General features: G+C 40.8%; 2 protein-coding genes and 1 pseudogene across 2 annotated transcripts; 2 read left to right on the top strand and 1 right to left on the bottom strand.

Moving 5' to 3' along the window:
• The first annotated feature begins 7,119 nt into the window (after positions 1–7,119).
• Positions 7,120–7,833, top strand: LOC139731934 (uncharacterized). Its single transcript, XM_071642809.1, has 2 exons — positions 7,120–7,314; positions 7,507–7,833. Exons 1-2 carry the CDS (start codon positions 7,120–7,122, stop codon positions 7,831–7,833), a joined length of 522 nt encoding a protein of 173 aa, XP_071498910.1.
• A 3,844-nt stretch (positions 7,834–11,677) lies between these two features.
• Positions 11,678–13,006, top strand: LOC139731945 (uncharacterized protein F54H12.2-like). The gene has a single exon (XM_071642819.1). It carries the CDS (start codon positions 11,678–11,680, stop codon positions 13,004–13,006), a length of 1,329 nt encoding a protein of 442 aa, XP_071498920.1.
• A 6,443-nt stretch (positions 13,007–19,449) lies between these two features.
• LOC139731944 (uncharacterized) lies at positions 19,450–22,372 on the bottom strand (annotated as a pseudogene).
• Positions 22,373–27,160: the final 4,788 nt, after the last annotated feature.

Below are 27,160 nucleotides of genomic sequence, written 5' to 3'. Positions count from 1 at the left end.
ATATTTCACTCAAAGTGTGCACCAGATCGTTGAATTTCAATTCAAAATATGCAAAATCTCTCGTGCTTGGGAGGGGTGTCCCCCTCCCAAACCCTCCCCCTCTGTACCTCTTTCCCTAGCTAAGTACACTTTTTAGATTTACAAAATATTATGAATAATTCTGAGTGCACAAGACTTATCACTTATACTCCGAAACCTCAAGGTTCCCTCATGTATAAGGGGAATTTCCCCTTTTAATCGACACTTTCCTCCCTCAGCCCCCCCCCCCCCCATTCTTTTTTTTTTTTTTGGTGATTTCCCAAATGTTGATTCCATCAAATATGCGTATACGATAGATATCTCAATTTCAACCTTAAAAAGGCAAAAGCTCCATCGGAAGGGAAGGGTGGAGATAACACTCGCCAACGCCTTCTCCCTGCTCGCCCGCCCGCCCCCCCCCCCCCCCCCCCCCCCGCCATGCATAGAAGTAGACTGTGGCTATACCCAGATCGCTTTATTTCAATTCTAAAAACGCAAAAGCTCCGCGTGCGGGAGGGGGAATCCCCCTTCCCCTAAGCTCTACCTCACTAGACTTTATACATACACACAGATGGTGCACATTCGGAATAAGAGCTAAATTCCGTGATTTTAACACTTCGATGAAAAAGTATTGCACCAAAACTTTGCACCAGATCGCTGAATTTCAGGTCTGAAAACGCAAAATCACCTTCGTGTGGCAGGGGATATGCCCCTATCTACACCCTCGTGTGCATGCTTTTTCTGCTTGATTGCTGAACAGACAGCGTTCATGATATTCAGTGTAAGAATTAATACAAGAAGACTAGTGTATTTAAATTATACCATTTTATAGGCAAATTGTTCAATAATAATCTACACTAAAATATACTGCAACCATAAACAAGTGGGACTGTTTCGACTCGTTAAAACACGCAAAAAACATGCATGAAATTGCACCATTTGCAACGTCAAAATGCAAAAAGTTCTCACCGTGGGAGGGGGGACACCCCCTCCCACACCCTCCCCCTCCCCCCTCGCTCGCTCCACTTGCTCGGGTTCAGTCGCGTTCATGATATTCAGTGAAAAGAATTAATACAAGAAGTGCATTTAGATTACACCATTTTAAAGGCAAATTGTTCCATAATAATCTACACTAAAATGTACTGCTACCTTGAACAAGTGGGACTGTTTCACGTCGATAAAACGCGCAAAAACATGCATCAAAATGCACCATTTGCAATATCAAAATGCAAAAAGTTCTTACCGTGGGAGGGGGGACACCCCCCTCCCACACCCTCCCCTCCCCCCTCTCGCTCCGCTCGCCCAGGTTCAGTCGCGTTCATGATATTCAGTGAAAAGAATTAATACAAGAAGTGTGTTTAAATTACACCATTTTATAGGCAAATTCTTCCATAATAATCTACACTAAAATATACTGCTATATACCTTAAACAAGTGGGACTGTTTCACGTCGATAAAACACGCAAAAACATGCATCAAATTGCACCATTTGCAACGTCAAAATGCAAAAAGTTCTTACCGTGGGAGGGGGGACACCCCCCCCCCTCCCACACAATCCCCTACCCCCTCGCTCGCTCCGCTCGCTCGGGTTCAGTCGCGTTCATGATATTTAGTGAAAAGAATTAATACAAGAAGTGTATCTAAATTATACCATTTTATAGGCAAATTGTTCAATAATAATCTACATCAAAATAAACTGCTACCATAAACAAGTGGGAGTGTTTCACGTCGATAAAACGCGCAAAAACATGCATCAAATTGCACCATTTACAACATCAAAATGCAAAAAGTTCTTACCGTGGGAGGGGGGACACCCCCCTCCCAGGTCAGCTCACTATTATTGCGTAATATTCTAAAGCTCTCGCCGCTTGGCCGCCGACGCCGCCGCGCGCATCATGCTTTGTTTTGTCTTCAATGGGGTCAAGAGCAATGCCTCATTAGCATACACCCTAGCAACGGAGGCGGAGTCTCGATCGGGCAAGAACAATAGGTGCGAAACGCAACGCAAAGGCGAGCGTTCGAAAAAAATGTAACCGAAAAAAATTGTCTCAGAAAAACTGTGATTTGGGACACTTGTACTCATTCTTACACGCTGAAATTTTCTGTACAAACAGATAAAACATCAAGGAATCAAAATCCGTAATAAAAAAATTTCGACCACAGCAGTGCTTCCCCTTCATTTTCGGCTCATTACGGGAAAACTCCCCGTGCGACTTATGACTCATTTCGTCGGAGCGCCACACATATCGAAAAAAGAGCATTCCTAATAAAAAGTAGGAACTATCTTTTATAAGGATATATCGCTTTGTTTAACTTTGGTTTTGGATGTCGCAGCGACCCCAAAACCAATTTTCATCTAATAAACTTTGAATTCTTCTTAAAATGTCATGGTCTGTACTATTTCATAAATTGTTTCTTGATATCTCACAAAAAAAAAGTGAAAAGCCCAATTCTCATCTCTATTTACCAATACTATACAATCCATTTAAGGATTAAGTTTCGTATCAGGTAGAAAGTAAAAATTTTGAGTAGGCCCGTGGCCCAGAAGATTTATTCTGCCTACGAGGGTCACAAGGGTTGATGGTCTCATCATACCAGTATGTGGCCAAGGGTGAATAAGATGAATTACTGGACAACCTGCTATGTACTGTAAAAAGTGGTCATAATCTGAATACATATATTGAGCGTAAGAGGCCGGGTCATGGAAAGAAGTTAGAAAATATTGTTGCTTTGGGTGTCTGTAGTGTGAAAGCAACGAAGCCAATGATTTTATTCTATACAGGGTCCCAGGTAGTAGCCCCAATCGACCCCCCCCCCCCCCCCACATACATGAGTTCACGTAGCTTAGGGTAATATAATGGAAGTTGCACACAACAGAGGTACCCAAAACACCAACGCCAGCCTATTTATCCTGTACGGGGCCCTTGACAATAGTACAGAACTTGATCCTCTAATGATTTTATTTAGCTGAAAAGGGTAATGGCTAATTTCTTTTGCAATGGAACTACATGTAGTGCACAAAAAAGATACCCCAAATGTCAAAACCAGTCATTTCATCCTGTCCGAGGCCCAGAGACGGTATAGCTCCAAAGTGCCCCAAACGCATGATTATATACCCCCACCCACGTATTTTGTATATCATATATGTAATACGTATGGGAGATATGAGAAAGGAAGGAGAAATCGGTGCGCAGCTTTGACATCATTTTTCTTTATACTGTTCCTCCTTTTTCGGAAAAGCGCAAGAGTCGAAAAAAAAATCGGTCTCCGCGAGAATCGAACCCGGGTCTTTGGCATGGAACGCCAACGCCTTAACCGCATATTATATGCGTGTGTGTGTGTGTGTGTGTGTGTGGTATATCATGCTGAGGTGGGGGGGGGGGGGTTGGCAGTCGGTCGGTTGGAGCAAAATCTTGTGGTCGGAGCTACTGTGTGTGTGTGTGTGTGTGTGTGTGTGTGTGTGTGTTTTATTCATTTATTAGGTGATACGCAGCGTATCACCTATAAAGTTTGTCAAAATCTTAAAGGACAAGTTCACCTTCATAAACATAAGGATTGAGAGAATGCAACAATATTAGTAGAACACATCAGTGAAAGTTTGAGGAAAATTGGACAATCGATGCAAAAGTTATGAATTTTTAAAATTTTTGTGTTGGAACCGCTGGATGAGGAGACTACTACAGCTTGTGAGTCATATGCGTACAACAGTATAAAGAAAATGTAAAAGAAAATTCAACATATTTTCACTTTTTTCGCATAATAAAAGAGCTCTTGACTTGCCTCTTTCTAAAGGCAGGGGGAATTATATTACCCATAACATTTGTCGGTAACGAGTCAGGGGAATGTGTACTTTTTTCAAAAGATGGCATTTTGTGAAATTCTCTTTATATTTTTCTTATATTGTTGTACGCATGTGACATCTAAGTTATTCATACACTGCAGTAGTCTTCTCATCCAGCGGTTACTGCACAAAAACTTCAAAAATTCATAACTTTTGAACGGATTGTCTGATTTTCCTCAAACTTTCAATGATGTGTTCTACTAATATTGCTACATTCTCTCAATCCTTATGTTTATGAAGGTGAACTTGTCCTTTAATCTATCTTTAGGTGATACGTTATCCCTTCGCAGAGCAAGGTTATACCGACCACTTTTTCGGCGTGTTTTCATGTTATCCCAGCCTTAGTCCAACATTAGTAGCCACCCGATAATGCTATCCAAACGTTAGACCAACGTGTAATTATTGTACAGTGTACAAGCGAGTTTCCACCGTGTTGTGACGTTATCCCTATATTACACCAACACTGTCACTGTGTGAACCACTTTCCACCATACCATGACACAATCCCAACGTTTTCTTCCACTTTTCACCCGTACCATGGTGTTTTACCAACCTTAGACCTACCTTATACCAACAACTTTTTTGCACTGTATCATGATGTTATCCCAAGGTTAAAATAATGGTGCCCAATTCACTTTTCAGCAATACAGCTGTACTGTGACAAACATACTCTTTTTATATTTCCCATCATGAAGCTTTTTTCGTTGGGATTTTCATGTACACCTTTTCAATACACTCCAAACCACCTTCACCTTCAGACATTCGTTGTGGTATAGAGTTGGATCCTCCCTTCCCAGTGTCATTCGGCACATCTCACGCAGCAAGACTTTTCTTATCCCCACAAACAAACAAGTTCAGCAGGGAACATAATAAGATCCACTCTCACGTACTGTTTACATTTCCCATGCGTGATGATGCTTTTATAGTTGAGGTTTTCATGATACACCTTTTCAATACACTCCAACACGCCTCCAACTTCAGACATTCGTTGTGGAATATAATAGAGTTGGATCCTCCCTTCCCATTGTCACCCCTTACATCTCTCTTGCAGCGAGACTTTTCGTTTCTTTCCTTTTCTTTTGCCCACTTACAAACAAGTTCAGCAGGAAACACAAGGAACCATTCTCACATGCTGTTTATTTTCACCATGATGCTCTAAAAACGTTGGTATTATCATAATGATACACCTTTTCAATCATTGTCAATACACTCCAACCCATTTCCACCTTCAAATATCTCACACAGCGATATTTTTCTTTCCATTCGTTTTCTTTTGCCCACTACCCCGACTACTAGTACTCCTGGAGACATAGAACCATTCTCATAATTCATGCTGTTTACATTTCCCATCACGACGCTCTCATAACGCTGGTATTTTCATATGCACCTTTTCAATCATTGCCAATACACTCTAACCACACCTCCACCTTTAGACATCCGCTGTGGGAGAGAGTTCCCATTGACGCCCTTAACATCTGTCAAGGCAGCGAGACTTTTCGTTTCTTTCCTTTTCTTTTGCCCACTAACAGACAAGTTTAGCAGGAAACATAAAACTGTTCTCCCATCATGACGCTTGTAACGCTTGGACTGTCATGTGAGCCTGCGAATGAATTACCAACAACTTTTCAACACTATACTTTGCTATTTAAAAGAAGCCTTTTGATTCATAATTACCATCTCACTCGGCAGTGTGATTTATACATATCCCCTTCCACGTACTCGAACACTTTTCTTTGAAAAAAGCACAATCATTTTTACAAGACTGCAAACCGTAGAATGATTTGCCCTTGAAACAATTCAGACATCTGTTCAAATGTATTAAAACGTAGATTAAAGTTATTAATGAATAATACATCTCTAATGTGTCTCAAATGATAATAGTCGCGCAAGTTCCGTGAAAGGCACATGGATTATATACGTTTACTATTGTGCATAATGTAGTGAGTTAACTAATTGTTTTATACTGCCCTGTACCTAAGACATTAGAAGGGGGAGGAGGTTGACAAATTACACGACATGAAATAAGAGGTATTGATCTCATGATTATACTGTATTATAATTATTATAGATGATTATACTTCGATTGAGATGACACTGCTGAATTGATGCCAGTGGATTCGACAAGACAATTTGTTCATAGAAATATAACATGACTAATAATATGACTTGCTGCTTTTGGCCAGGGTGGGGCACTACACTACAGGTTTGACCGGTTTGCTGGTACATGACAGTGCAATAAATGTATCTTACTTGGGGAGACATGGTAAATAATGGTCAAGAAATCCGTTTCCAATATTGTCTTATAACGAGTACACCTACAGAGAGGCGGTGGAACATTTTTTAACGGAGCTACGGGGCCATTTTGGGAGAAAGGGTCAAAGATTTCCCCCGCCCCCACCTTCCTCGACTTTTGACGGAAGAAATGTTAAAGTGCAAACTGGAAAAGTGGTTGACATGTTGGTCTTTCACCACGCTAGTAGTTATAGTAGTCTGTATAGACAGGGAGAATTAATTAACACCTACTAATTAGCGCTAATTGGGAGTTCCGGCGATGAGTGAAAGTGATTTCCGTTAGTAATTAGTCACTTTCCTGTTTATGACGATATGACTCAAACTCGTTTCCGGAGGGGGAAGCGTGTTGTTTACGAAATGAAATCATGAATATGCATCGGCATACTTTGTTGGTGATATATTGCTGCACTAATATTGTGTACTGCAGTTTTGCTTTCAAGATGAAGAATGCTGTATAATGGTCAATGTTAACTTACACGATGTGTCCAGCCGCTATGAATGGTAATGCACAGCGATCAAAATTGTATCCAGGCACAAGCTTGCAGTTCCAATGCATATTCCACACATGAGCAGAATTAAAGTGTACATCATACAGGGTAGTATAAACACACATGACCAGTAATTAGGAGTTCCAGCGATGAGTACAAGTGACTTCCGTTATTAATTAGTCATTTTCCTCTGTACGAGTTAGAAAGAGGAAGTTTTCCTGAGCGGGGATTGGTTGACTTTTAATCAGCTACCTCGATGATGATTGGTCAGCGAAGAGGTTGCTTGCTGATGATTGGTCGAATAAATAAAGAGCATGAAGGGAATGGTCGAGAGGGTTGGTACATAGGAATGTGTAGTGAAGAGAACGCATATATAGCAGTGTATGATACGAGATACGAACATTGATCCAGAGCTACAAATTCAGATCTTGAGGAGCATCTATAGCATACATCACGTATTACTGCATCATATCGATCATCATGATGGCCACACACTCACCGACGAAGACTTCTGCCACTACGAGCAACTTGAACAGTGTACTGAACACGCCAAAGTTATTGATACCAGAGAACCATGCCCATGAAGTCTTGCGCCCTGCCAATTTTTCACATTCGACAGTGATGGAACAGAAGAAACTCACACCAAAGACTCCCCCTGGAATCCTTGCATTGAGGGTAAGTGTTAATATTCAAGTTGTGATATGATTTAAGTTTGTGTGTATGTATGTGTCCTGTGATTTCAAAACAATAACTATGTATAAGGTAGAGTGACTGCATGAAGAAAATGTGAAAGCATGGGTAAGCAACACTGTTTGAATCGAATGCTTAATTTCTTTTTCCATCGTTATTTATGTTTCTATGTATTAGGCATCTAAGGAGAGAAACGACGAGAATGAGTACAAGGTAGTGGAAGAGGCAGGGTGTCATTACAGTCAGGAGATAGGTGTCAATACATGTGAATTTGAAGCGGGGTCAAAACCATTCCATTTAGGTGGGAAGCGCTTTGCCGTTGTCAAGAAATTCAGAGGAGTCCCATACGTGAATATTCGAGAATATTATAAATTGAAGGGCACTAATAGGATGCTCCCAGGTCAAAAGGGCATCAATTTAACGGCTGAAAATTGGTGGAAATTGGTCGGTGCAAAATTCGCCATAAGTGATACTGTGAGAGCATTCAGTAATGTAAAGAAATAGATGATTTTTTGTGACATTTGATTTGGACTGGTATTGAATTTTGGAGACCGAAACAAAAACAAAAGCAAAATCATTTTCAAAGAAATTTTTTTTTTTTTTGGTAAATTGGCAAATTTCCTGACTGTTCGACACTCTAACCTCTGTCCTTACCCAGACTGCCATCGCTGAGCTGGATCAACAGCTTCAGACAACTTCGCCACAAGTTGTAGCTGGTCAGCCGTCTCCAGCATCATCATCACCGCTAACTCCAGACGTCATACTCATCGAAACGTCTCCCCCGAGAGCTCCAGTAGTCCGCCGCCACAGACTGCGGAGGCAGCATGCTGTCATAGAAGGAGTGACCACACCAAGGCGAGGGTCAAGTCTGTCATCACCAACTCTACGGGAACAACCGGGCCAGATAGAGGCAGAAATCTCCCCTAATGTTCCTCAAGATCTACAGAATCTTCGCAGAAAGCTCACCTACGATGAGGAAGAGGACAACCTGTTATGCGTCGATGTGGGTGTACCAGAGACCGAGGAGGAAAAGATGGAGACCGATGGCAATCATCTTCCAGTGTCGCCCGTCCTCATGGCCGTCAAGTCCATTTCGGGTATAATCAGCGAGCTTGTGCATCAGTCTTGCGCTGGATGCATGGAGGGGTACCCCAGTCAGAAAGACCACGCAGACTGTATGTGGCTTCCATGGGGAGACTTGATCGAGAAATATTTTGATGCAGCCTTGGTCAAGCTCACTGAAGAGCGATTCTTCAGTTTTGTCAATCATGTCTACAATGTGGAGGACATGTTTGACGACGAACAGGACGAATGTGTGCGAGAAGCCACAGAATTTTTCAAAATAGAACTGAAAAAGAAGGACGTTCAGTCTCACATCAAGAGAAAACTCAAGGAACAGTAAGGATGCAATTTCGTTGGTATACGAGTGAACTGAGAAAAAAAAGGACTTTGCGTACACATTTGAAGAACGTTTGTCTTGTATATCATAATATCCTTCTACATTGTGTGTTTACTTCGTCGTTCATCTTTATGGAATAGTTGAATTGAATTTGAATTGAATTGTTATTTATTATTCTTTCTTTTTTTTTTGCAAACGTGTTACATTATTCATTTGAAGCTTGTTTAGAGTCATGCTTTAACTATGCGAATAATTCTGTAAGTATTGTGGGGGATGAATTTGTTGATTAAGAATTTGATTTTTTTTTTCTGTGTTTACGAATGTTCGTCTGGCGGGATTATTTATTTGTACAAACTTGATAAATTATTCGTTTGAATCTTGTTCGCTTTACTTCTTGAACCGTCCATATAATTTTCAAAGTATTGTGCAACTGAAATTGTAAATGCAATGAAATTCATGTTGACCAAGTTTAACCAAACAAACAAAACTGTTTCAAAGTGATTGAAGTTGTGAAAGAAATAAATTTGCGTATAAGAAATGAAATAATTTGTTACATCGTCAAATGTTGAAGTGAAGTCCATCACTTATATTTTGAATGAAGTGTACGTTGATCGTCATTTGTCATTTGCGCATGGTGACTTGCGAATGTAAATGTGTGAAGACTGAGTGCTGTAGCGAGATGGATGAGTATTTGCGAGAGATATACTTTGATCCGATGCATGAAGCTGGTTTCAGTGGTGCTGAGAAACTTTATCAATTTGTCAAGAATGAAGGACAGTTTGACTTGTCGAGAAACCAGATTAAACAGTGGTTGGAAGGGAATGATACTTATACTCTACATCGCCCAGTGAGGCGAAAATTTGTAAGAAGTAGAGTCATGGCCTATGGAATTGATGATGTATGGCAAATGGATTTGGTGGATCTGACTTCTCTCTCTAGATACAATGCGGGATATAAGTACTTGCTGACGTGCATCGATGTCTTATCAAAATTTGCATGGGTGGTTCCTCTCAAAGATAAAAAGGGGAAAAGTTTGGTTAGTGCACTCAAGAAAATCATCCAAAGATCTAAACGGGAACCATATCATATTCAAACCGATAAAGGGAGCGAATTTACAAACAGACAATTTCAATCATTTCTCAAAGAAAGAGACATTTCATTCTATACTACCCAAAACATGACTAAAGCGTGTATAGTAGAGAGGTTCAATCGCACGCTCAAGGAAAAGATGTACAAGTACTTCACGCATCGTAACACACAAAAATACATACCTGTTTTGAGCAAGTTAGTGCATGCTTACAATAATTCCTATCATCGATCCATTAAGACGAAGCCGACACTGGTTACAAAAGAAAATGAAGGGGACATATGGAAAACGTTGTACAAGTCAAAAACTGAATCATCCAAGTCCAAAACTTTAAAGTATAGTGTGGGGGACAGAGTTCGCATTAGCAAAGCCAAAAAGACATTCGAAAAGGGCTATCTTCCTAATTGGACGGAAGAAGTTTTTAACGTAAAACGAGGTAAGAAACGCGGAGTCCCTGTGTACGATTTGGTTGATGATCACGGAGAAAAACTGGTAGGGACGTTTTACGAGCAAGAGCTGCAGAAAGTTAATAAGAAAAAAGATGATGTTTATCGAGTTGAGAAAATATTAAAAAGACGTAAACGAGGGGGTAAAACGGAATATTTTGTAAAGTTTCTAGGCTATCCGTCATCTTTTAACCAATGGGTAGATAATATTCAAAAATCAAACGTCGTGTCATAACAGATTCATTAAGCATTGTAATCATGGAGAGTGAAGATCAAGTGTACGTAACCCTTCCCAGCAACTCGTCTTTCGATTATTTTCCCCATAATACTCTGACAAGTTTTACAACAAAATTGGCCACACCTCTGAATTTACGAGGAGAATGGGAAGTTGCCTTGGTAGATATCATTTATCCTCACTCTTGGTTAAATGTCAATCACGAGAACAACAGATACGTAATTACCGTGAGAGAACAAATTGTCTCTCCGGGGCGAATACCCGAGGGACAGTACGGCGATGCAGAGAGTATATGCAACGCACTGAACGAATCTTTTCCAGGGAATTTGAAGAATAAAGCGCAATTCAGCATCAACCCAATCACGTTCAAAACTGAAGCTCATATCAACACTGATACGGAAATTAACCTCTGCGAAGGACTGGCACAACTCCTTGGTTTTCCAGAAACAAATCTAAGGGAAAATAAGCGGGCTACATATCTACCCGACATCAACGGAGGACTCTTTGCCATGTACGTGTACACGGATATCATAGAAAATCAACGGGTGGGTGACGTAAGCGCGCCCTTGCTACGGATTGTACCCACTAACCCTAAAAAGGCCGGACAGGTAATTACTCATTCCTACAATAATCCGCATTACCTACCTGTGAAAACAAATTACATCGATACGATAGAGATAAATATAAGGAGCGACTTTGGTGAAAAAGTACCATTTCAAAGTGGAAAAGTAGTGGTGAAACTACATTTTCGATCTACTCGGAAACAAAATTTTTTAATGTAAAGAACTGAATTCATCATGACTCACGAAGTCTTGCATCGAGGAGGATCTCTTCCAGTTTTCCGTGGCACTCGAACGCAGCGTGGGTACGGACTGGGGAGTATGCTTAAGGGCATGCTACGTTCTGCCGTCCCATTTCTAAAGGAAGGTGGGAAAATCCTTGGAAAGAAAGCTTTGCAGACTGGAATGAATGTTGCGCGAGATGTCATGAATGGAGAAAACGTGAAGCGAGCTACATCAGTTAACCTAAAAAGGGTGATGCGAAATCTGCACCCCAATGCACAGAAAAATGGCAATAAAAGGAGACGTCGGAGGAAAAAAGGCAACAGTGTGTCAAAAGCCAAGAGAAGGAAGACTTCGGACATTTTTGATGTTTAATCCGCTTTGCCTCATCAACTCAATATGGAAAAGATTCACAGCCTGTCTTGCGAGTGTTCGAAATCTGAGGTCGATTTATTCACCCTTCCGCCCACACAAACTACGATCGAAAGTGGAAAATGGGTCGAATATTTCCCCCTGACCAACATCGCCGATGCTACTCCCATTCAATTTCACTTACAAGGGTCCACTGACGAGTACACCGACCTATCACAGAGTTTGTTGCATCTACAGGCCAAAGTGGTAAACGGTGATGGTACCCCCTTGGACGAGGATGCTCAAGTGGCCCCAGCGAACCTCCTCATGCACACCCTCTTTAGTGACGTAGACATGATGCTAAATGATAGATTGATCACACCATCGACCAACACGTATCCCTATCGTTCTATGCTGGAAACATTACTGACTTACGGACCGGAGGCGAAAGAATCTCAACTCACATCGGCGTTATTTTATAAGGATACGCCCGGTCACATGGATGACTGTAACCCCTTGGCTGCTGTAAGAGGAAATGATGGAATGAAAAAACGTCATGAATTTGTCAGAAATAGTCGCACGCTCGACATGATCGGTGTTCTCCACCTGGACATGTTTTTTCAAGAACGGCTTTTACTGGGTGGCGTTGATATCAAACTTAAACTGAATCGCAGTAAGAACAGTTTCAGTCTCATGTCAAGCACTGAAAATGCAAACTACAAAGTTGTCATCACAAATGCCTCTCTTCAGGTAAGACGCGTAAAATTGAGCCCTGAAGCAAGCCTTAGCCACGCAAAACATTTAGAGACACAAACTGCAAAATACCCCATCAGACGAGCAGACGTGAAGACCTTCAGCATTCCTCGAGGAAATTTGTCTTTTACCAGAGAAAGTCTCATTCTGGGCCAGATTCCAAAACGACTAGTCGTCGGATGTGTCAGCAACACAGCTTTCAACGGGGATTATCGGAAGAATCCCTTCAATTTTCATCACTACAATTTGAATTTTCTGGCCTTGTACGCAGACTCCGAACAGGTTCCTTGGAAACCACTACGCCCGAAGTTTTCCGAACAAGACCCGAACTATATCCTGGCATACCAGACTCTATTTTCAGGCGTTAATTCTATGTTTCAGGACAAAGGCAACCAGATTGACAGAACAGATTACGGACAGGGGTATACCCTGTACGCATTTGATTTAACCCCTGACCTGTCATCCGGGGATTGTTTCAATCTTCGAAAGAATGGCAATGTACGTCTAGAGATGCAGTTTGCTGAACCCCTCCCAGAAACCATTAATGTGCTGGTATACGCAGAATACGAAAGCGTCATAGAAATCGATCGCAACCGTAATGTCATCGTTGACTTTGGAGGTTAATTTTCTGAAATGAACTAACTGAGTTAAGCATGAATGCTTTACACATTCAAAGCGTGATTGAAACAGATAGTATACTAAAAGACATATTTATTGGAATTTTTCCAGCCAATCGATTACCAGATTCAGTTAATAGATTTCCATCGGCTTTTATCGCCAACGTAGACCATCATGATGAGCCCGGTAGGCATTGGATCGCCATGTATTTTGACAAATATGGTCACGCTGATTTCTTTGATTCTTTCGGTAGACACCCTTCGATGTGTTCTTTGTATTTCAAAGATTTTTTAGACAGCCATGCTTGCTATTGGAGTTTTAATACTCGATCGTTACAATCTCACTGGTCCGCAGTGTGTGGCCAATATTGTTTGTATTTTTTGCTACACAGAGTAAGAGGCAACAGCATGCCGAGTATAGTTTCAAGGTTCACATCAAATCGCACACAAAATGACCGCAAAGTGCACGCTTACATTCACTCTCGAAGCAAACTCAATGTCCCCATGTATGATGCTGAGTTGATATTGGGAGAAATTAATATGAGTTTATGATACGTGGAATTCAGACTACCCTTATCTAGAAAACGGTGTCGAAATAATCCCCAGACCCGAGTTGGGAAAGATTTTAGACGTGCAACTCCTCCTCCAACTCGGGTTTGAGGATTATTTCAGCACCAGTTTGTAGATGTGTAGTCTACATCAAAGACACTTATACATTTGCGGCAGTGGAAATGCATTGCTGATGACCAAATTACTTCTTGTTGCATGATTGTGATGTGGGCATCGTAATATTGTGTTAATTTTCTACCGAACACAAGCTGCACGATTTTTTTTATTACGTATTCAAGAAAGTGCAATCTTTATTTGTGCAGGAATTTTTTTTTCTCTGCAAGAGCACTTCACAGTTCTTTACCACTCTAGTCTAGGGATTGATTCAACACTGTTTTAGGGGATTGCAAGAACTAAAACCTGAATTGTATAAAGATATCATATTCTGGGAGGTGGGGAAGTCTCTTCCAACCTCCCCGGCATGTAGAAATGGCAGAGAGAATACTCAACAAAATAGTGTCAGATGTAAAAGATCTTATTTGTTCAAACTTTCCACAAAATTAGTCGTATGCTTACTTTTTATTGGTACTGTTTGCCTCGTTATCGTAAACTATCGTTGACCCATAATGATTCCTTTCTATGGAAATTGTCTCGAGTCTTGTCTTAATTCTATGTATGTCAATTCGTTATTTGCCATTGTACATTTAAGTATAGATTTCAACTCTTGTATTCTCTCTCTCATTTTTTCTCTCTCCTTCTCTCTCGTTTGCTCGTTAGTCGAATCAATGATGATGATGGTTATATTTGCACGCTCTTTTCGCACCTCTTCTCCTCTCTACTTTCTCTTTTCTCTTCATCTCTCTCTAGCACTCGCAATCTTAGATTAAGATTAAGATAGACGTACGTTTTAAACAAAGACTGCATGAAATGTTCTTTCTTTCCCGTTTGTAATATTGACTTTTATTATGTACAATTGCACAAGATTTCCGAACAAAAATAAACTTTGATATGTTACAATGAATTCTTTATACAGATTTCAGTATTATTTCTTGTTTGCATGTGTGTTCATCTTAAACTCGATTACTACAACATCATATCATATCGCCATCGATTAAGCCGATTCAACACAAATATACATGAAGTACGTGCGTACAATAAGATCTGTATTGATAATACAATTCGATTGAAAGTTAACACAAACTACAACCGTTAAATGACACAAGAAATTGTGAACGCTGACATGAAAATATCAGCAAATTATTGTACAGTGTACAGCAAGCAAGCGGTGTCCCTGTAGACATCCCATACATCAATATGTAAGCTAGACACATTGTACAAATAATGGATAGAGGTTACTGTTAAACAAAAAAAAACATGTGTATGCGTACACAATTTTCTTTTTTTCCCGAAACAGTTTCATACATACATATATACATCGTGAAAAATATTGCGTGAAAACAATACACGTTGAAACTTTTACATGGAGTGTACGCAACTGTTAAAAGCTGTCCCACTTTAAAGTTGGTTTTTTAGAACGAGCCAACTGTTTTCCCTGAGTATACTTTCGCTTAGTAACTTGTACGGTACCGGGCTTTACAGTTGTGGTTAAAACGGGTGTAAGCGGTAATATTTTGGGTGAACGCGGAGAAGCTGAAGCTTCACTAGACTTCTTTCTCTTAATCTCTGTCAACAGAGTACGACGTTCAACATTTGAAAGCAAAGATTCTGGTACATTAGTATCAATTAAAACACGGAGAAAATGTTGCCATCCTATCGGTTGCGACGATTTACGCCCTTTCAATACATCGTATATCAAATCTACTATATTTGAACCATGGATAATTTTTCCATCGACTACCAATTCTCCAGCGTTATTCCACTGCCGAGAAGTGGACGATGGATGAGACAACAAATGATCTATCAACATACTCCCCCGCTTCTTCAATGCAGCGGGTAACAAATTTAAGACTTTATTTCTGATTTCAGGTTCAACCTCCCTTTTCACATCGACTTTGACATGGTTATTATCAGTGTTTTTACCAATAACATCTTCGATACCAAGGTGAATAGACAGAGGTTTGCTTTCGTTTTTATGAAGATGCAAAAACTTTTGCAATACTTCGTTATAACGAATCATCTTTTCTTTGTCCGACATTCCTTCGGAGTTTAAAATGTCATTCATCTCACTATCCAGCTTGGACAAGGCACGACGAGTCGGCTGTTCTTTAATAGTAGATGCTTGAACAGCACGTGCAAGCTCCTCGGGCACCAAAGTCATCTTTTTAGTGTACTCCATACTTTTGGTACTGAAAACGTTTCTACTTTAGAAACAACGACAATATAGGACCTAGCAATGAACCAAGAAATCCTCCTTTCTGAATCAAAATATCTTTTCTCTTACGATGACTGTTTCGCTTATCAGCTACTTTTCTAATATGTGTCTTGTGCCGAGACAGGGCCTTCTTCTGAGCAGGTGATAGAGGTACGTTGCCTTTTAATGTGTTTGCGCAGCATTCTGACAAACACGTAATCAATTCTTTCTTGGCATGTTGCAAAAAAGCTTTCCGTAGTTTAGGTGGGCATTTGGCCAGCACACGGAGTTCCGATAAATGGTTCTTAACGCTTTGAGCCATCGTGACAGAATGAATTCCGTGTTACGAATACAAAGGAGTTATAGTTTTTTAACATATACTACGGTAAACTCATCTGGAAAAATCTTAGTCCTTAGTCTGTACTGTTCGGGGGTACCCGATTTTAAATCAATCAAGAGGTATCCGTAAGGGTCTTTCGTCGCATCGTTGTACGACTCTTGCACATACTTTACTTGACCCGGATAAAGTTGACGCCCCAAATGCATGATCTGAGATCTATCACGGGGGTTCTTATACATCACCAAATACTGAGCGTTTAAACTGATGGTACGTGTTTCTCTATTCTGATGAAAGAGGTTTTGAACGATGAAACAAATAGATAAATTTCGATGATGGGAGCCACGAGTAAATAAACTAGTCATTTTGGCATCTTTGGTACATTCTTCCATTAAATCATCAACGACCAGTAGATTACGAACATTTGAATCGATAAGACTCTCAAAATTACTTGGAAATCCATCAACGAATTCGATACCCGGAATCTCACTTAACATTTCAGTGTAAGCATTTTGGTACACCCCGTAACACCAAATTATTTTCTGCGGTGGTTTTTCAATCATATCCTGATTGAATTTCAAAAGTTTACGCACAAACACAGTTTTCCCACTACCTGTGGGACCTGCAATAATACAAGTAAATGGGTGAATAAATTTCAAAGACATGATATTTAACTTTACCTCAAAAAGTTTATACCTCGTCTCAACAACCTCCTCACAACAAATGACAGCATCATCGTCTGAGATGACCCTATGAAGTAATTTCTCCTTTCAACATAAAGCACGTAAACAAATCGAATAACGGAAACAAAAACGTTTCTAAACAAGCGTAACATGGGTTCAATCTGAACTGACCCTACGAGTAAACTTCGAGCCTTACACGTAAGTGGCATTCTGGTAATGTGATTCGGTGTAATTCCACCGTTCGAAATAGGGTGCAATCGCTGACTCTGGATAGTCGGCTAGGATACTTGACACTGCGTTCCCTAAATGCTGTTTCTCCACAAAATATGTGATAATGGATAAGAGACCAAGCGTCATCACAATTAACAATAAACTACAGACAGTTTTAACTTGACGCTGCAACGGAGAAACATTGACTGCATTACCTCGTACAGTGGACATGTTGCTCAAACGACAGAAAATACAGAGAATGAAATCAAAATGAAGTTAAAGCGGCATTTATAGGCCCATCTCATCGGAACGACAGAATATTCATGAAACGTGGGTGAGATAACCATATGGGAGTGTGAAAAAGTCTGGCATGATAATCCGTTTGTCATACACGATCCTATAATCTTTTCGAGCTACCTTCGTTTCGATTCTTTTTCTCTTCACATCTTTCGTTATTTGGAAGTTATCGGTGACGGTGATTTTGTGTTCATCGACTGTCCCCCTTGTGTGAATCATTCTCTTCATGGTATCGAAATTGATACGTTGCCCATTGTCATAGTTGAGCGTAATTCCCTTCACTTTACAACTAGTCTTGCCATCATCTAACTGGTAAGCGTAATTCTTGGGTCCCCCTGAAAGGAAAGTCGTTATGTACCTTCCATCCAACTCATCCGTCAATTCGCCTAGATAATCACCCAACACTGGCTGCCAATCATGGGGGTTCCACTCCCGCTCAACGTAAATAACGCTATCAGTGTCAAAATACAACACTCGCTCGCCTAGGCGATCTAGAACATCGTACAGTTTCAATCGGGCCTGGGCAGTGGTAAAGGCCGCTATGACTACATTAGATTTGACGCTTACCTCTTCAAACTCATCCTTCTTGATAGACGATACCTCCGCTACCTCTTCAGTAATGAAATTCAAATCTGTCACCACGATATCATCCGCCGTTAACATCGTATACAGATCTTTCGGGCTATTAATGACTTGAACACTGGGGAGATTATTCCTCATCCCAAAACGACCCCAAAATGAGTTTAACATGAGTTTACTGAGAGACCTCAACCCTTTGTTTTTGACAATTTTCTCAGGTTCCAATTCGATTCCCTCATTACTGCGATATTCCCTAACATAACGGACTTTGTCATCATCCGTCTTACACCACTGGGGCCATCCGGAAGCTTCTTGCTTAATCTTGAGGAAAGTATTGATATAATCGGTAAAAAGTCCTTCACCGCCATTGCATGGATCGTACTGAGACTGCTCTGGAAAGTGCCAAACAGATTCAATTTCTAGGATCGTGTACCCTTTCTCAATAGCCTTGAAAAGTTCAAGAGTGACCCACGTACTGCGTAGCATTCGCTCCTGAGCACTGTGGGTACAATTTAGGGTTTGCTGTCTATTTTCTGCGCATTTGTAGCACAAGGGAAACATCAATTTACCGTTCACTTTAACGGGTAGGACTGGATGGAGCAAATTTCGGGGAGGTAGCACTTTGCATCTCACCAACCCGTAGTAGGTAGACATATCGTCAAAATTTGATGTGATGACTTCCGGATGACCCACCGGATAAGATCCGTACTTATTAATGCTAGGGTACAATGATGTGAAGTCAACGTACCGGATCTTCTCACCTTCCTTACACTCGTAATATAAGCAATTTGCGTTAGTACGCCCCCCATAGAAAGCTTCGCGTGGGTTTAGAGGTTCGGGACAAGGTTTCAAACACTTCTTATCATTACCAGACAATGTGGATTCAAACGCTTTCCACTCACACTCCCACATGGTCACATACTTAAACTCTGGCAGGATATCTTTGATGTACCTCTCCTTTTCTAACGTCTCTAGATACAAGTCCCCCATACATTTCCGATTACCAGACCGCCCACACGGTGTGTTGTAATCGTAGCATTTGGGACAACCGTGCCAGAAACAACCGTGAAATTCATAGATGGTTTCATTTTCTCTACAAAATCCATCGATCTTATAGGGTCCGATGATAACCTCACCCTCATTACGAGCATGTTGGATATATGCATGTTCTTGTTGACTGACATAGGTCAACCATCTTACAGCAATGTTTGATTGTACGTCTTGCGGACAGTAGCCTCTGGGAGGAATCACGGCGATGGTGTATGGTTCTAGGAAGTTACGCCGAAACACAAGATTGCACGCGGAGGCGATGGTGATACAATTTTCGAAAGGGTCAATACCCGTATCCCCCTCCCCCATTGCCTTATTGACTGTAATTTCTTTGAACAGTGTTCGAAACTTCAAACAGCACCTCCTCAAAATGTCAACATCGCTTAGACAATAGTCATGTAATTCCTTTTCCATGACAAATTCTCTCCCAGAGGCTACTTCCGCAGCGTGCCAATTGACAAACTCTTCCCTAACCTTTGGCGACATGCCACCGGGGTTGTAATACTTGGTATCGGGGAATGGGCCTCGATACCGAGCATTAGCTTCGGTGTTGAAGAAATGGGGGAAGAAGCCTTTCTTCAATTCCTCAACCCCAAATGTAGGTGGCAAAGAGGCCAGAGGCATGGGCAAAAAATTGAGCGAGTCGATGAAACGTATTTCGTTAAACTTCACGGTCATGCTCATAATTTTACCCCCCGACATGATCAGATTGGGAATGATACAATTATCATACAAGTACTGCTGGATAAACACTCCATCATACCCTTTGAAGTTATGAGCAATGACCGTGCTGCCAGCATTTTCTGCATTCCCAAAGAGCCAATCACAAAACTGGGTACCAGTGTCTTTACCTTTAAACACCTTTTGTTTGGTGACGCACGTTTTGCATTCATCATACACCGAACCATCGCAACATTTCGAACAAGCTTTCTGTGCGATGCAATAATTTGGTACGTGCACCCCTGATTCTTGTGTACATTCGAAATCGAAGAAAATAAATTTCATCGGACCTTTCTCTTTCTTTTTCTTTTTCTTGTTCTTGTTCTTTTTTCTCTTGGTTTTGGGTTGAGCCTCGTCTTCTTCAACCATTTCCGATTCGCTTGGATCGGAACATTCTTCCGCACCACTTGTATGCGGCTCTTCCACACCTAGATATTCATGCATAGACACAGGCTCTGGTTCCACTTTTTGCATAAAGCACCGATGCCCCGGTGGAACAAATTTTCTGCATACTTTGCAAAGTGTCCGTCCACATACATGTTCAACTTTGTTTCTTTTCAAGATGCTTACACTACATAAGACATTGCACGTTTCACATTGAAAATACTTGTTACACGTCCTGTTCTTTTTGTGATTTTTGAAGCACTGCTCATTTTTGAAGTTTCGATTGCAATCGTAACAATGTTGATACTGATCGGTCTTAGCAGGGGAAGGACACGAAGTAGAACGACAGAGTTTGCAAGCGTTCTCGCACTTATGGTCGAATTTGACGTCGTAACCCTTGAGACATTTCTCGCAAAAGTATGATCTACGATAAAACGCGCTGAGTGATGTCACCAGATCATAGTGGTCATCGTGGTGATACAGATAAATCGCATGCTGCCTGTCATCAGGTCCCGCGTAGATTATTGTGTTTAAATTCTCTTTCGATATCAATATGACTCGGTAATTCCGCATCCGAGCCGTATTTTCAAATTGCTTTATTTCATCAATACCACACTTGACATAAGGCACGCTTGCCTCTCTGTGCAAACTCTTCGCATACTCCCCCTGCTTGCCGTAACTCTGTCTGATTGAATTCCAGTTTTCATCATTTTCTATCCTGGCTATGCCTGTCACAATGGCTCGTGCGCAACACATGTTGTCGGCACCCCTGTCTTTTATCCTTATGATGCTTCTCATTTTAGGAGTTTTTCATTGATACGAAGAAACCTCTTAGAACTTTTGCCTCCTTCTGGCATTTGCATATGGATAATGTTAAAGGAAACATTTTCATCCAGGGTAACCTCTTCATGCGATTGTAAAACCGATTGTAGTCTGGCAGAGAAAGCATCATTATCCAATTGGTCCCGCCTTACAAACGGCATACTGACTGGCTTGTCCAATCGAGGTGCATTGAACACAACCCTAATGAAATCCCTATCGTTTGCACCTGCGACCATATCGTTTACAATTTCATCAAACATACCACTCACTCTAGGCATCATATCAATAATCGGACCATTTTGTGCAACAGGTTCAAAAGAGACTGAGTAATCCGTACAATTCGCATTGTATTTCTTATTATGTCTATGGCTTACTCTACTCACATTGTACAGAGGTAGAGGTTCGTCAACTCTTGGCAATGTTTCAGACGCCGAACGCTTGTGGGCAGCAGCTGACAAATGTCCACCATTCTCTGTCTTCTTTTTCCTCTTCCCAACTGGCTGCGTGGGTGGTAGTCCACTGGTAGAGGGTTCCCCTTGGGTGTAATCCTCCGTTACGTTCTGGGCTGGGGGTTGTGCCGCTGGCTGTCCAAACCCGACAGAGGTAGAGGCTCTTGGTACGGACGATCCTTCATCATCACGATCTGTTTTCATAAGGAAATTCACAATAAAACGAATATTCACACAGATGCCCATATATTTGCAAATTATATAATTTGGAGCATACAAATTTTCATATTGTATCACCGCTATATCGTTATCACATGAGTGTTGAAAGAGTATGTCTGCATAATGTTCGCTGCAAATAATCATCGTAGCACACACACGCACACACACACACACACACACACACACAATAATAAGTTTGTATCTTTAACATACCTGCTTGTTGGGGAGTGATGGGTGTCTCTTCCACTACTTGAGCTAGAAAATGCGTTGTCCGAGCGAAGATCAAAGCATGGTGTTCTGGCTCCAGATCCTCGTACAACTCCTCTCGCAAGGCTGAAACATCAGCCAAACATGAGCATTCAAGTAGACGTTGTAGAATTTCGGCCGTCGTGACCATGGTTGATGTTGAATAGATATAGCTAGGCTATCGGCGATCGAAGTTAGATGGCATCTTCTTACGAGTTTGAAAGGTCAACTGAAGTGTCGAGGTTAAATATGCTCTTTGCCCCCAAAGGACCCACTCTCTTGACCACTCAAGATACACACCCACTAAAAATATTCAACCAATCACAGACAGAAAAATTCACAAGCACTGTCACATGACACTTCATCATCATCCAATCGCGGGTAATGTACAACATGCAAATGAGGGTAGGTCCAGCACTTGCAGTTGTCACCGGTCATTCTTTGTTTTCTTACCTGACCAGTGCACTACACTCTTTGTGTCCTCTACCTCTTTTGTCGTCCAATTACCCACTCGCATCCTCACTACATGCATCTCATCCCCCTTCCATTGTCTACCAATTTCCCCCTGCTTCCTCACTGCTTGTGTCTCACCCCAACACACAAAAAGACGTACCTTTACCTTATGAATGGACTTGACCATGCCCCTTCCCCTCCATTGTCTACCGATTTCCCCCCTGCTTCCTCACTGCCTGTGTCTCATCCCAACACACAAAAAGGTGTACCTTTACCGTATGAATGGACTTGACCATGTCCCTTCCCTTCCATTGTCTACCAATTTCCTCCTGAGCCATACCCTGTTGTTTGTGTCAGGCCACACCATCCTGTCTTGAATTTTCAGAGTCCACCATTTTGATCAAACAGGAAATACCGTGATAACAACTGTTTCCCTCTACATCATCATTGTGCTTCATCATCCCAAGACATAGGTTGTATATACTGCTATAGAACATGTATTTCGCAGTCTTACACTATAGAGGGGTAGTCACTCGCTGTTGATATCTTCATCGTGTGCACACCTCATTCCTTACATAGCCTCTGAGTGATGTACACTTCCATTCTGCTCATGTGTGTTTATACCACCCTGAATGATGTACACCTCAATTAATTCTGCTCATGTGTGTTTATACCACCCTGTATGATGTACACTTTAATTCTGCTCATGTGTGGAATATACATTGGAACTGCAAGCTTGTGCCTGGATACACTTTTGATCGCTGTGCATTACCATTCATCGCGGCTGGACACATCGTGTAAGTTGACATTGACCATTATACAGCATTCTTCATCTTGAAAGCAAAACTGCAGTACACAATATTAGTGCAGCAATATATCACCAACAAAGTATGCCGATGCATATTCATGATTTCATTTCGTAAACAACACGCTTCCCCCTCCGGAAACGAGTTTGAGTCATATCGTCATAAACAGGAAAGTGACTAATTACTAGCGGAAGTCACTTTCACTCATCGCCGGAACTCCCAATTAGCGCTAATTAGTAGGTGTTAATTAATTCTCCCTGTCTATACAGACTACTATAACTACTCACGCTTCCACTGCTAAGCTAATGTTGGGCCCGACGGCAAAAAAAAAAGACGTCTAGCCAACATTATGTTTCTGACGTGTCAACGTACGCGCATTACATTAAACCAATCTCAGGCCGGGGTCATCCAACGAGTCGTATAGCCAACGAATTCGACATTGAAAACGGGTCCATGAGTCATACAGCTCACGAATCCATACAGCCCGTGAGTTCGACACTAGGCAAATAAAGTCTATGAGGTCGACACTAGGTAAAAACAGCTCACGAGTTCGACAGATACAACAGGGGGCTTAATGTGTCGGTCTCCTGGGCGTTATTTGCTAAAGTGTCAAACTCATGGGCTGTATGACTCGTGATCTGTATAACTCGTAGGATGTATGACTCGTGGGTGTCGGTCTCGTGACGTGCACCCGTTGGGCCAACGCAGCATTTAAAGCGGAAAATGGTTGATACAATGTAGGTCTGATATCGTACCAACGTCGGTCCAACGTCAGGCTTTTGACGGCTAAATTGACGTTGGGCCTACGTTATGTTTTCGACATTGTGCCAACATACAAGCATGTCGTTAGGGCCAACATTGATAGAACGCAACATTCAAAGTGGAAAAGTGGTTGACATATCTATGGTCTGACATTGTGCCAAGGTCGGTCAAACGTCAGGCTCTCACTGTTGGGCCATTGTTGGCCCGACATCCAATATGACGTTTCGCCAACGTCATGTTTTTGACGTAGTGCAAACATACATGCATTCAAGTCATTCAAGTCGGATTGACATTGGGACACGCAGCATTCAAAGTGGAAATATGGTTAAAATAATGGACTGACACTCTACCAACGTCAGTCCAACGTCAGGCTTTAGCTGTTGGGGTATGTGTCCCAACAGATCATTTAAGATTGAAAATGATCATATGACATTGGTGTGACATTTTCCAGACGTTTGAAGAAGCGTCAAGCTTTGACTGTTGGGCCAATGTTGGCCTAAAGTTGGATAGTCGATCAATATCCACCTTTCATCCGTGGCAAAAGTAAGACAATTTCCCAACGTTGTGCCAACCTTTGCTTCCCGACAGCAACCACACCAATAATCGACAACGTTCGCTCAACGTTAAATACTTGATGATAATCCACCTTTTATCAGTGGCAAGTACACTCTAAGAAAAAAAGGTTCTTTTGAGCACCATTAAATGGTTCTCAGCACTGTCACAATAGCGACACCCTTTTTGGTGCTCGTGAGAACCTTTTCTAAATGGTGCTTGTCGGCACCTTTTGCAAAAGGTGCCCATTAGAACCTTTTTCCCGATGAAATGGTGCTCGTGAGTTCCATTTGAAAGGTGCCCATGGGCACCTTTTTGACTAAAGATGGGCACCTTTTTGACTCTTTTAAAAAGGTGCTCATGAGAACCATTTCATTGGAAAAGGTTCTAATGGGCACCAATGTTAAAAGGTGCCGACAGGCACCATTTAAAAAGGTTCTCACAGGCTCCAAAAAAGGTGTCGCTATTGTGACAGTGCTGAGAACCATTTAATGGTTCTCAAAAGAACCTTTTTTCCCCCTTAGAATGTAGTATGTGAATTGATGTCTGTGTATTTTTGGTGTGTTTCACATGCAGTGCTGGTAAGGTGCTTCACTGGCACCATTCTTAAAGACATTTTCTGTATCTGCATTGAAAATGTGCATCAAAAACTAATTTGTCAAAACTCATCAGTCAAACATACGTACAAAACATACAATTATAGCAATACATGAGCATGCCATACATTATCGTTGACACTGGAAAAAAAAAAGCAAGGGTAACACACTCATGCACACACAGTTTCACAAGCATGAATACATGATGTACATGAAATTCACTGATATATTTTCATGAAACATTACTCAATAACTGAAAACCATAGAAATTTGCTCTTTCACAAATTCGCAGAAATGTATTTATTCACCTTAACTTTTACAATCCAAAGGTGAGGTTTGCATTTGTCATGTTATAATCTGTCAAATATTCTTAACAAAATATTTTCATTTGTTCACTATTTTTCCCCACAATATTCGTCATTTGTGTACCGAGCAGTTCTTGAAACACCATCACACATCTCTGTACAGATGATATATGAAATAGTAAGAGGTGCATCAGGCTTTTGAAATACATAACAAAATTTCTAATACTCTATGAAATAATTCCTGCATGGATGAGATACAGTAATTGTGTCAGTCTTCAGATATGCAGAAGTCAAGTACATTACTTAAGTAGTATGAGGAACGTTTTCCGCATATTTGCTAGTTTGTTTGGCGTTGGTTTTTTTTTTCTTCTTTTTAAGCATATTTGTCCTAAAAGCAACTACAAAGGGCAGGAAAACAATTCCATTAAACAGGAACTTTGGTATTGTCACAGAAAACATACATTATATTGCTGGTATATTTAGGAGAGGATAAGCTCTACACTTCTTCACTTCACTTCACTTTACATTTATGACGTCGAGTACTTGAATTAACTTATTTTCGTTTGTATACGAGTGACCTTTTCTCTTTTTTTTCCTGCAATTTGGAAGCACCATAGACAGATCTATACAACTGCAAATACAAGAAGAGTATAAATTCAGGTTAATCATGACCTCTGACAATTTACAGCTTGTCCTACGAAAAAAAAAAAAAAAAACCACACACAACAAAAAAGAACACATTGTTTTATAATGTGAAGGATAACAACAGTCCCAAGGGAAAAGAGCTAGGATACCACACCCACACAGTTTCACAAGCATGAATTAACAAAATTCCTCAACCATGATCAAAATATATAACATTGGGAATCAATAAAAGTTTACACTTTTTTAAAAGTAGAGCCATAAATTCATTAGAGTAAACTATATACAGTGCACTCCCGTTACAACGAACACGGTTATAACGAAATTTCGTTATAACGAAGTAAATCTTCTGGTCCCAAAATTATCACCATTAAAGTCTGTGGTACAAAATTCGCTTATAACGAACACGGTTATAGCGAAATTTCCGTTATAACGAAGTCTTTTCCGAGCGCCACAGACAAAGAATAACAAAAGAAATGTGCTCCGTTATAACGAAATGCGAATTGCTTTCGAAAATACGTAGCGGAACAAGCATTTATAGCGTCTCTGCATGGGTGAACGCTTCACACCACTGTGTGTTCGCTCCTTGTGTCACGCAGTTTCTGAGGGGAACTTGCGTTTACAATTGTAATACAGTTATCCCATCACATTTCACATAGCTTTCCAGTGTATGATGAATATTCAGCAAACATAATATGATATATAATACGTGGTTCCTTGTTTTCGTTATACATTGTATTTGTTCGGTTATAACGAAATTTCGTTATAACGAAAGAAAACTGCCGGTCCCGAGCATTTCGTTATAACGGGAGTGCACTGTACAATGCAGGTCTAAAGCTGAGGTTTGAATTTGCTGCCCTATAACCTTTGACAATATGTTGTTAGCATTTAATTTTGTTCACCATTTAATTTTGTTCACCAAATTTGGCAACAGTCTTTTAAACACCACCACCACGTACATGTACATTTTGTATTTCTGCAAAAACAATATAAACTGGTGACAAGAGGTGCATCAGTGCTTTGAAATAAATTACATAATCTTCAATTCTCTACACAATACGTAATTCCTGCGTGGGTATAAATGCAATAAGTTTTACCAGTCTAGGTGCAAACTTTAAAAGTGTGCAGAAATCGACCACACAATGACTGGAGAAGTATAAAGAGCATTTTCCGTTTGTGCTTTTAAAGT

Source organism: Diadema antillarum, unplaced genomic scaffold (assembly GCF_040938485.1).
Source record: "Diadema antillarum isolate AM-2024a unplaced genomic scaffold, OU_Dant_1.0 seq00000389_RagTag, whole genome shotgun sequence".
In the NCBI taxonomy this organism is placed as follows: domain Eukaryota; kingdom Metazoa; phylum Echinodermata; class Echinoidea; order Diadematoida; family Diadematidae; genus Diadema; species Diadema antillarum.
Note: the sequence above shows the minus strand (reverse complement) of the source record. Positions and strands in the feature narration are given on the sequence as shown.